The sequence below is a fragment of the Corvus brachyrhynchos genome, unplaced genomic scaffold, assembly GCF_000691975.1.
Source record: "Corvus brachyrhynchos isolate BGI_N302 unplaced genomic scaffold, ASM69197v1 scaffold32, whole genome shotgun sequence".
NCBI classification, from domain to species: domain Eukaryota; kingdom Metazoa; phylum Chordata; class Aves; order Passeriformes; family Corvidae; genus Corvus; species Corvus brachyrhynchos.
In genome coordinates, this window is record NW_008237919.1 from 4,597,583 (window position 1) to 4,610,345 (window position 12,763).

Here is a 12,763-nt window from a genome sequence, read left to right on the forward strand (position 1 = left end):
AGGGAAAGGATTTCAATCCTGGCAGGGTGGATAGTTTTGTCTCTGAATAAAATGAGGTATTTATAGCATTTTCTGACACAATTTTTATTTACTGTAATTGGAACCATTGTTCAAACCATTTTTTTTCTGAGCCAGCAAAAAGGGATTTTTGGAGAGCTAGAGGACATTGTATCTTTCCAAAATCGAACCTAAATTCTGCTAAAGAGAGGGAGGAGGGATCTTCCATCTATGACTATAACGTCAGAGAACACAGTGCTCTTAACAGTCTCATCTATCAATATGCTTGAACACAGTTATTATCACCATAAGCTGCTGTGTAATTACCATTGTTCCCAAAAGAGCTCCTGTTTCTTCGCTCTTTAATTATGTGCATTATTTCAGCATAACTATGCAATTTTACTCATGTCATTTGGAAACAAATGTTTCAGGCAAGGCAGTGTCATATCACAAGGATGTCATAGCCAGGGCATGGCTGCTGGAAAATTATACAAAGTTATTTCTTGATCTGACCTACCACTGTCTTCTGGATGAATCATACACACACAGTAGTTCATACCTTGGTCAGCGTAGATGCCTGAAATAGTTGTGGATGTCCTTTGTGTGACAGTCTGAAGAAACTTTAGTGCCAACAGAAGTGAGAAGGTAAAGATGTTTATAAATTTATTTATAAATTCTTCCCCTTAGATCCAGCTACAGTAAGCATACGCTTTTGTTGCCAATGTAAGAGCCTTTTTCTAGGGAATATTTCTAAATAAATCTCAGTTCTAGGGAATCACTTTTTAACTCTTGTCTGTGTTTTGCTGAGAACATTTTTCATATAACAGCTAGCTAATTGCAGGGCCATAGTTTTTAACTTTTTATTAAGGATTTAATCTGCTAAAAAATAAGGAAAAAATGTGACATGCAACAGGTCCTGTAATTTCTGAGCCAAAAGATTTTCTTGTGGTATTTCTTGTCATTTTCCTGCACTATGAGTTTATCAAAACACTCTTGAAACTCTGTTATAAGGAAAGTTCACTGTTTGAGGCATGTTCAAATGAACAGCCTTAGCATTATTTTGAGAAAGAAGGGACAAGTAAAAGTCCCCAATGGCCAAGACACATTCCTAGCCACCTCAAGGGGAGACATGAGACACATACACTGCAGCAGGCATGTCTGGCAGCAGCTCAGACGAGAGGCTCTCTGTAACAAGGCAAGATTTATCCCAGCCATACTTAGGGAGTCAACTATGTTTGTACTTGTCCTTAGTAATTTAAAATTGCCCCTTTCTTGGTGTTGGAGGTGGGAAACAGGGCAGTTTCAAAGCAAAATCTAAACCATTCGGATTTTGGAAATGAAAAACTTAGTAAAAATTTTGACATGGAAAGGGCAAGAGTCATGGTAAAAGGTGGAAGTCACTGTCAGTCATCAGTTCCTGGCACAGGAGGCTGGAAAGCAGGAGCATTGAGATTACACCTTGCAAAAAGTGACAATGCAATATTAGAATCATAGAATCATTTATGTTGGAAAAGACTTCTTTAGAGCATTGAGTCCAGCTGCTAACCCAGCACTGCTTGAGTCTACCACTAAACAATGTCCCTAAGTGCCACATCTACAAGTCTTCTTTTTTCGCATGCACCATGTTCTGGGATGCATGTTACTGAAGGGTGTTTAAGTATGTATAAGCATATTTTAACTGAAATAGTAACAAAATGAATATACTGAGAGGACTGGATGATATCAGCATGTCCCTGAGATACAATATTCTGTCAAGGATAAGCTGGAAGCCTTGCTTTGTGTGAAGTTCTTAACAGAGCCAATCAAGAAGCAAGAACAAGATGTGATGGATGTAAAGGATCCATTTATATATTCATGACAAGAAATCCATCAAAAAAACCCAGAGAATTGCACACTGAAAACATGATGACACATTTCCCTAAAGAAATAGATAATAGTCCCCAGCAAGAAACAAAAAGCTAGCAAAATATTCTGATTGAAAGTAGTAACAGATATTACAGAAGTGTTCTGAAAAAAATGGTTATAAAATCTTAGAATAATGAAAAGAAGGTGCATGCTTTTTTAGCTTGGTTTTAGTATATATACAGGCAGAGTTTCTCCCATATGGAAAAGAAAAACCTTTGAAAACAACATTGCAGTAATGATTGTATTCAGCATTTAAAAGGAAACTCACAAAAAATAAAACTGCCTTTGTGGAGAACCATTAATTGTATATTTAAAGTTTAAAATAATGATACAGTAGACAAAATACTTGAATTCTGAAAGAGATGAATGTACTTCAGTTTCACTGTAGTCTTTTTACAGACTTTGAAGTAATGGATTGAAATGTAGTATTTACTGAGATGAAGAAGGATAGAATCTGGAAGATAAGTGTAAAAAAGGATGTTATGGTTTTAACATTTACCATATTATTACTATCACCAGAAAATCTGAGTACTCTGAAACAGTGTGCTCTCTGAATAATGGAGATCATTAATTTGATCCAGAAATTCTGATGATGAATTTATTATTCAAAAGACTCTATCCTATATTAACTCTTAAATATTCAGTTTAGTCACCTAATCTGCCGGGCCAAATGTGATATGAGATAAAGCCTATTGTCAGAATTATTCACGCTCTCTTCTTTCTTTGTAACAGGCATTTTTAGCTCTCTGAAGGATGGTATTGCAGTGCGCTATTCCTTTTGAGATAATGGCTGAACAGAAGATAACCATTTGGTTCTTCATCTGTCATCTTATTACACCCTGTTTCGTCTACTCCTTGGCAGGTAAGATGATCTCCTGTGTTAATTCATTTAACTAACTGTTGTTAGTTTTATGTGTTTCAAGGACAATTAGAATGTTTGTATGGCTTTCATTTATTTGTGCACATACCACAGATTACTAAATGTGAACAATGAAGCTGTCAGGAAGCATATTTATTAATAAGAAGGGCTGCCATAATAAAAGGTTTGCAGAAAGACAGATCTGGACTTTAAATTTGGGGTTATGTGTTCTAATTTGGTATACGGAATGAAATCTAGTCTAGATTATAAAAATATCAATTTTCTGTTGTGCACGGATGATCAACATGCTTAGAATAATGAAAAACAAAATTCTATATTATTGACACCATCTAAAATTCTTAATTTTTCAGAAGCCCAGTGTAGTGGCAGTTTTCATAATACAGTGGGGTAGTTCTGCATATTCTGACTTCAATTTTTTTGTTAAAAATTATAGCATGTTTCATAAGTAGAAGTGGGGCCATAAATATTAAAAACATTCTGGAGTCATATTTCTAGCATCTGAATTTAGAGAGATGTTTGCAGTTGAAATTTTACTTCCATTTTAAGAGATAGATGGAGGTCTTTGAAAAGGTGAAATTCCGACTGTTCCAAACAACTTTGAAATTTGTAAAGCTTGTTTCAGATTTCCATGCCAATTTAATGAATGCTGATTTTTAGTTGCTGTGATTAATTATACTGTTAGCATAAACAGTGCATGCACAAAATTTCCACCAATATTTGAAAAGTGCAAATATTGTGTACTAAGGTTTTGGTTATTTTCAAGGTAGGCTTTAGATCCTTCCCTACTTTAAGGGTCATAGACTTGCTTAATCTAGGATACCATTTCAGGCATTGCCTCAGTTTCACTGCCATGAGACTATATTCCTTATTATTGAGTCAAAAAATCTGATTAATACTGTGATGTAAGCTCATTGCCTGTAAGAAATTAGTCCGTAGCTCACAGGAATGATTTCTGCTTTAGTGGGAACACTACGTTATTCTGTGGTTTTGAATGCTGTTCTTTACTCTGTGTCTGAGTTTGATGGAGGATTTACTGATGCCTAATAAAAATCAATACCTTCACAATATATTTGCTGTGTGTTTCAAGAGGTTTTTTTTTCTTTGTTAAGATATGAGGCTTGCTGATAGCACCAAGATTAAAACTTTAAACTCACTGCTTTAATTAAATACTGGGCTTTTCCTGAAAGAAAAAAAAAAGAAATTAAAAAAAGGCTGTCGACTGTTATCAATAATGTTACACATGTGATCTTGCTCTGGACCTGTTAACATCAAACAAAACACTAGCTGCACTAGCCAAGCAGGTGCTGGACACTGGTTGATAAAAGAGTTAAGTCAATCAGGGAGAAGAAATGTTCAGGTAATTTCTTGACAGTCAGGACCGAATGATAATTGTTATTGTGTATTCTGCACATCACCGTTGTGCCCAGAAGCAAAATAAACCTTGGCATCAGAATGTACCTGCTGGCAAGTGCCTTAGAATGCCATTGGAAGGTTGTGTGCTGTGACGGTCACGGCTAAGTGACATAGGAAGAACAAGGAGGGCTATCGTGATACTGCATGCAGCGTGTGTACACACTGGCACTGTCACAGCAAGGTTCACTGGATCTCTCACTGGACTGTTCTTGGCACTGTTAGATTCCCCCAAGATGATGGGAGCCTTTGGTGTGAGGGATTGTGAATCCAGGGCAGGTTCTAACAGTGCTGTTTCCGTTCAAAAAATTTTCCTAATTTATCTTCTGGTATGGAATAAATACTTGCTTGCATTTTTCATCAAAAGCCAAATTTAAGGCCTACGACTGTCTCTAAAGGTATGGCACCACCCTCCAACGTGGAAGATTCCTAGTTTTATATAATCAGAGGGTGTTTGTTACTGCCAGTGTATTACTGCAAGGCTGAGCAGTGCACACGCTCTCTGCTCCTGGATTTGCTCTACTTTGCGTAAGTAATTAAATAACGTTTTGAGTGGAGAGAAAATCTGCTCCTATCATCTAGGCTTTATGGCATCTAGATTATATAAATCTGATGTTGCAGTCTTTGCTCAGCCCCAGCACTTGAATGTTGCTGGAGGGTTTCTCATTTCAAATGGGTGTGAGAGCTGCTGGCAGTTAGTCTTAGCCAATTTTCCTTTTGAATATATTTCTTGGCAATTTAAATGCCATCATATCCAGAAAATATGCATCTGCAGTAACCAAGATGAAATATAAGGGGTTGCTTGGAAGTGTTCTCAGTGTGGTTAAAAAGTGAAAGATACTGAAGAGGAGGAAGGAGCACAAGCCCAGTGATCAGGTCAAGTTCTAGGAGGTGTTCTTTCACACATGATGTTATCAAGGGGAATGCTTGCAGTGTCAATAATAATGGAAAATGTGTGAACTGGGGATGGCTTTTAAGTAAAGATCATGAGTTCTCATTTAATTAACAAGACAGACCAAGTCCCAGAGTGAGGTTAACTGGGAGCAGATGTTGAAAGCAGAGTATTTAAGAATGCTTTGGCACCTTTTGGACAAAACACAGGGTTTCTCTGGAAGTATATTTGTCTCCCCTTGCCTTCTGTGGTGCTGGATCCACAGTTCTAGGTTGTTCTACTCTGTAAATTGCCTTTGGCAAACTCATCTGTGACTCTGTGGTCTAGGTTTTTGCAATCCATGCTTCCTAAACAGACCCACTACTATATTAACTTCTCTGGACCTAGGAAACTGATAGCTTCCAGATACATTGTCTTTTGAGATGTCTCACCCTATAGGCTCCCCAAGTTCAAAGATATCAGCCAAAAAACCTGAAAGTATTCAGAATTCATGTATTTGACTGAGCATTGAGAGCTTTCAGACTATAACAGCTAGAAGTTTTGGGAAACAAAGAGCTAGGAACCTGAAGCTGCACTGACCTGATATGTTCAGGCCCAATTGGGCCTGAATTCAGAGACTCTATAAGCTAAGGAGTTTTATCTGTTTTCAAATTGTTCTTTTTCCCACTGCAGGAAATTCTAAAAAAATTTCCCAAAGTGAAATACACGTTTTTAGAAATTTAGAGTTTGCTTTGGAGTAAACACCTTGATGCTTTTAGCCAGTTCTATTTTGTGGTAATCAAAGCTAGAACTCGAGAACTGTTGCAATGACTGGCCATTTCATCAGTGGTGAATGTGCACTTACTTATCTGAAGGGAGGCAAAGATTACATGAATCAGTGCATGAGAGGTTTAGGCAGAGACCTTCTGCAATGAGACAGGAGCAGTATTTATTTTCCAGGTAAATTAGTGCTTGAAATGTAGTCTTGCAGATATAAACTGGTGAAAAAGCCGTAAATAATTTAGTCTTCTGCTTACTGATAGAACAGACAATTATTATAAGAGTTGCTTTTCAGAGTGCACTTTGAGTAGTGCAAGGCAAATGAGAGCAGTGAATCACTCCTCAGGGAACATGTCAGTGATTGTCAGTCCACTGGCAAAAAAGTTGTTTCATGCCTCTTACTGATAATATTTGACTCTTCTCTACTTCCCTCTGAGATTTCTCCAACATACTTCCAAGTTGCCTTTTACTCCCCATTAGATTCATGTCCCATTGCTAAGTCTGAATTTCAAACTTTTCTGTCATCTGCTTCTTGCCGTATAAATCAGTGAACTAAAGTGTATCTTCAATTGGGATAATAACCTATCACCAAAAGAATTAAGACAGTTTTTCAGCTACAGCTTGTTTTGTTCTTCAAAAGGCTAATTAAAAGCTGCAAAGACCCTATATTTTATTGTGCTTAATGAATAGTTGATTACATTTGGCTGTGAGAGGAAACAATAGTGAAAAATGTCCCTCCAATAATTTATTTCTGATAAAACTGTTCTACTTTTTACCTTGGGATTTGATAGTGCAGACCCAGACAGTACTTGAGTTTGTGTCAGATCATGCCTTAGAAGGCAGATTGTCATCCTAGTAACTTCTGAATTGTGCAAAATGAGGCAGTAGTCCAGGGGTAAAAACGTCAAAAGCCCTTCTGCTTTTTGGATGACCAAATTTCCAAAAATCATTAGGACCTGAAACTTCAGAGAAGGCTGGTAAAGCAAGAAAGCCAGTAAGATGCAGAGCCTCTCAGTGCAAGGCAGTTATTTTGATGAGTACATGGGGATGCTGTTAGACAGCATGCTGAATTTCTGAGTGTGTTGCTGGTATTTCATATGCACCAGGAAGGCTTGTGCAGAGAGACTGTGCAGAATAACTACTGCACTTCAGCTTCATTCTTAATTTTCTGAGCACTGGCTTTCCCATGAGATCAACATGTTAGGCTCTTCAGTCACTTTTGAAGTAACATTTAGGTTTTCAAGGAAGAAACACCTAAATAATTTAAATATTGAATAGGCAAATGGGAATATGTTTAAAAGTACAATAATTGGTATTGGCTGACATTCCTCTTGGCAGTATGAGAAGACAAAAAACTGTACCATGTTAGGCACAAGTGGAGAAACTTGCTCTGCCAGGGACTGGAGCTTTTCATACTTGAAACTTGTTGTAAAAGAGAAAGTACATCATTATCTATGCAGGTCTTCAGGGTTCTCACTGGCACATAGGAAATAGAAGTAATTCTCCTGGTCTTTTCGGTCCAGAAAAGTAGAGGCAGCCTTCCCAAAGACAACCTAAGTCTTTCATATAATACGAAGTGGGAGTGCAGGAATGGTTACCTTTTCTGTTTGAGTGCTGAGTGGCTCTTGGAAAATGATTTCCCTTTATCATCTTGATGACTTACACTTATGATGTACCCCTCTCTTCTCCATCACGGTGATGCTAAGTCGTGAATTTTTTCAACATGGACACATTACTGCTTCAGCAAATAAGCTTCCCATGAATACCAAGTACAACTTTACCCACATGATTGAGAGAATTGAAAAAACAGTCAAGCCCCTAAACCTTAAATTATTCATGCTTGGACATTTTCCAGAACAGTAGGCTCAAACATGCATTTCTGAACTGAGGGCTAGAACCTACATTATTTAAAGCTTTTTATCACAGCATACGAAATTATTCACATTTTCTAAAGGGAGATAATAATTTTCTTCCAAAATAGGAATTGGATGGATATACTTTATACCTGTTTATCTTCTCTGTCTTGTCCCTGCTTGGATCTTAGAAGACCAGTTAATGCTACTGCTGAGTGTCTGACATTCATAAATAAATAATCATAATGTGATCACAGTGCTCAGAAATGTGGAAGTGCTGTGTTTATGTTCCTGCACACCAGGTAGAAATACTTTGGCTTGTTCCCAGACCATCGTGTTTCTGAGCATGAGCTTCTCAGACATGAGTAGGTCCTCATTCGTCTGACATTTTGAAAACAGTACGAGATCTTCTTGTACCTTCATCAAATGGTTTCTGGTCTTGCAAGTCTAATGCAGAGCCTGACAACTTAGTTAAACTGATAATAAATTAGTCCAAGGCTCTTACAGTCAGCATGCTTTAGCACTCAAGGTTAATCTAGCCATGCATCATGTCAACAGATCTTTGTCCCTCTCTCATGTTAAAATATGTAACTGGATACAACACTGTCAGGTAGATCAGTACTCACCCAACGGCTGTCTTGGGCAGCCACTTTTGGCAGTGTTAAGTGCTAGGGAAATAGATAGGTGTACAGGAAGCAGAAACAGAAAGAGAAGAAGACTCATTAGAAAAATAGAGATGTTAATTAAAATAATTTTATATTGGTGCACAGTGGGAGTGATGGGAACTTAAGTTTTTTTACCTGATTTAGCTTCTTTCTGACAGTGACCTTGGGAAAACTTTTAACCATGACTTGCTATCGATAGTCATGTCATCATTTGAGGTTTTTAGAATTGATTCTTCTTCAGCAGAGAACTTGAATATGTGCTTAACAATGCACTTATGTATAACCTTGATCATTTGGATCAACTTATATACTTAAATTTTGTGATGAATCAGATTCCTGAAAGAAAATGAGAGAGCTGTTTCTTCAATTAAGGTTCAATTACTTCTCTATTTTCTTTGTTGTTTCATTTGAGGATATTCCGAAGGAGTGTTTGAGATCACTTAAAACTATCACCGGCAAGGGTATGAGTAAAAATCAGATTTAATATTAAGAGACAGCACAACAAACTTTGTTGGCAAGACTCACTCTGCTACTTACTGGACAGTGAAGACACACCAAGGAAAAAGGGAAGACCGAAAAGCAGCAAACAAAATCCAGTCAATCGAAACAGAAATGAGCCAAAAACTGTATGGGGGATGATGGTGTGTGTGACAAAAGAACAGTGAGGGCGAGGATAAAAGGAATACGGCCTAAAAGCTTGACAGCACTCAAATGTAACAGTAATTAACTTATGCCTTAAACGTAACAATTTAACAAAGGAACAACACTTAACTAACTTATAACTTAAATTATAATTTAACTGTAACAATTTAATAGAGGAATAACAACGTTTAGTCTAACTTATAACTTAAATTTAGCAAAAGAACAGTGCTTAGCAGCATTTAATTTAGCTTATGACTTTTGACTTAACCTTACTTACAGGCCTAACTTACTTAGATATCTAAGGTACTTAAACATCTAAGAGAGCAGCATTTCTCCTGCATTTGCCAAAGCAAATGCACACATTTACGCACACAGATGTAAAGAGTCAGTGTACCTGTGAAAAATTCCCCTCATAGATTGTGGATACAAAAATGCTGCTAGCAAGGATTTTCTTGCTATTTTCTAAGCCCGTGAGAGACTTTTCTCTCTCACAGAAGAGGTAGCGGAGTTCTGTAAACAATGAAATACCTGCAGCCTTGAACAGTCTTGTTTATGGTATAGTAGAAAAATATTTTGACAATGGATGTCTTAGGATTTTAGCCAATCACCCCAAGGGGTGGCTGATCCTTTGTCCAATTAGACTGTGAAGAAAAAAGTCTATAAAAGAGTTTGTAAAATAATTAAATAAATCAGTCTTGCTGCACAATTCCTGCCTGCTGGATCTTCTCTCCTCCTCCCTATGGCTGCAGGACACAGTAATATACCCTAGGAAATTTTAATATAGGTAGTGAAATAGTCACTCTGGATGCTCTTACATGTCCTCAGCGGGCAAAGAGTTGAGCCTCAAGGAGTGGGTGTATCAGCCCAGGATTCATCGTTGTTTGGTGATCTTCTGAGTGCAGCAAACCTGAGAGCTCACTGGCACTGAGAGGCCTCACTCAGAGGGAGCTTGCTGGTCACAGCCCACTGTGGTCCAGGAGAGCTCAAAGGACTCATTTTGGACCTTTGGATTTGTTTATAGTTCGCAAGAGAGTGCGCTTTAGTCATATCAGTGTTTCCTCCAGGCCACAGTTTGGGTTGGCACTTTCTTTCAAAGTGTAAGAATAGGGATGTTATGCCATTCAGGGAAGAAAAACAGTTTCCAAGGCTGTTCATAAAGAAAACAGGAGCTCGTTAGACAGCAGCAGTTCCTGGGAGCAGACTATGTTTCTGATAAGCTGGGGAAGAGCTGAGCCCAGGTGCTGTTTGTCAAGGCTGAGGCCTAATGAGCATTTCTCAGAGATCGCAGTGTGCTTGGAAAAATGGGGGGGAATACACCACCACAAAGGATTTATTAAGATTAAAGACAATTTAGAGCAAACGAGGCAAAAATACAAACAGACATAAATTACAAATCTTTTGCACATAATTCACACTATGGGAATGATTTCAGAGAAGTCACTTGCTCTTACATTTGGCTTCCCATTTAATCTAGTTTCCCAATGAATTGAAGCGCAACTATATATCCACCATTTCTGATGAATCACTTGAAATATATATAACTTTGTACAAAATGGTGTGATAACCCTCTATATCAGTCATGACAATTCTGCTCTGAAACCAAATATGAGTAATTTTTGTACATTCCAGAAAAAAATTGCATTAATAAGTATATAAATAAGGGAAAATTTTAAATAGTCTTACTCTTAAATATAGAATATTCCGCAGCTCCTGTGTGGAAATATAGATTGTAACTACCCTGTAAGATAACATGGAAGGATATATCTTGTAAAGTAAGAGTAAATTTTAATTTACAGGATTTTTGCTTCTTTACATACTAGCTGTATGAAGACAGAATGATGCACAAGAGTCCAAGTGGTTTAGTGACCTGTATTTGAGAGACATTTGAGTAAATCATTAGAAAAGACTAGCTGTAAAATTACTGTATGCTATTCCCTTTGGGAATTTTCTATTTTCTTCTACTTTTCTGTATTCAGATTAGATAAAGAACTGATTATGCAAAATGTAAGAATTAGTATATTGAAAAGACAGATATCAGTCTCTAAAAATAATTAAGCAAATTGCAGGAATGGTCCATTTCAGGTTCTTTGCAAAATAACACTGCAGATCAGTTATAAACTAACTTCCTATGTACTTCCTGTGCAGTTGTCCATGAGTAGAAGAAAACAGATATATTTGAATTATTGTAGTTGTTAGATGTTAACTGTGAAGTAACGTGTAATTATTGGTAGCTGCATTTCCCAATAAACACAGTGGTCTCTTGTTCCCATCTCCATATTTTCCGCCATATGATACAGAAGCCTATGATTCAGATCATCAGCTCTTTCCTTGTCAGTTCGCATATGCTGCCTGTGTATTGCATATCAGCCTTGTGATTCCCCATGCTGAAAAGTAGCAACAAAGTCAGAGGAAATGTATTGCGCTGGGTTTTGTCTGCTGCAACTTCCTCCATTAACCTGGTGTCCTGGAAAACAATGCACCAGCAGCCAATCCTCGCCTCATCAGTGCCGATCCAGGAAATTCCCAGGTCTCTGAAGCTGTCCAAGTGTAGAACTGATAGAAAAAAGAAGAGATCATAATTGAACCTAGAAAGAGACATTAAAAATTAGTGGTGATGAGCCTGACTGTTAAATGAAGTACTGCAGTGTAAGAAAGATGCCTTACTTCAGCCACGATGTGCCAGCTGCCTGAGGTTGCCATTTTCTTGGTTCTCTTATGACATATAAAATTGCTAAACTCAAGGGGTGTCTTCAGCTACTGACACAGTCCCATTTGTCATATTTAGTATCAAATTTAATCTAGCACTAAATTCTGCTTCGTAAATGGATTTAGGACAGCTCTCCAGACTTTAGTCACATGAATGCAGATCCCAAAGCCACAGAGTTAAACCCCCGGGAACTTTGTAGATATATCTACTTCTTTTTATCACAATAATGTCAAAGCCCAAGAGCACTTTGCCATTCCCCCAAAAAATCACCACAGACGTAACACCTGCATTCTCCCTTTTTCACAGTGTTCCAAGTTTGATTCCTGGGATGCTCTTAGCATATATCTCTGCATGTCTCAGGCTCCTGATGCTCAGATCACAAACTGACCAAGTGACCATACTCTCCCCAGCCCTACCCAACCTTCTTCTTGTCAGCAACAAGCCCGTGTAAAGGACAGATAATAAGACCCTCTAGTATAATGAACTGAATGAATAATTTCCCTCTATGTGTTTTTAAATGAAGATGTGTAAACTGGAAGGTTACATGGGTAATTCAAGGCTTTTTTAACGTAAAATAATTGCATTTGATTTTGACGAATCAGTCCCTTCCCTTCTTCCTACCAATGTTATGATGAGTTAAATCCAGCTTTGCTCAAGTTACTCATCTTTCAGATGTCAAGTCAGAATTTGTCTGCTATATTGTAAAATTTGTACCTGTTGTAATTTAGCGCCAGTGTAGTTGGAACATTACATGTAAAATTACCTGAAATTATATTAAGAAAATGCTGAACTAATGAAATGTGCTCTCTAATAACAGGGAGTGATTAGGCTTTTTGGAAATAAGACACAAGAAGTGGACCTATATGGTGGCATATCAGAAAGTTTTACATTACCTTTTTATTTACAAATAAGCATAATTTCCTTATCAAAGAGGAGGAGGTGAGGGAGGATGGGGAGCAGGGCATATGGAGGCTGCAAGGCCATTTGAGTAGGCAAATGATTAGGAGATAGAAGAATGTGAGATGCAGGGAGATCCATAGAAGACTGACACAA

At 37.6% G+C, this 12,763-nt stretch overlaps 1 protein-coding gene across 1 annotated transcript in view; it reads left to right on the top strand.

Moving 5' to 3' along the window:
- The window catches only part of CNTN1 (contactin 1), a 163,918-nt gene that overhangs the window by 80,921 nt on the left and 70,234 nt on the right, over positions 1-12,763 (top strand). The window contains exon 2 of the mRNA XM_017733132.1: positions 2,635-2,764. Coding sequence (XP_017588621.1) covers positions 2,656-2,764 — 109 coding nt within the window. The 5' untranslated portion in view covers positions 2,635-2,655. The remainder of the gene's footprint in view (positions 1-2,634; positions 2,765-12,763) is intronic.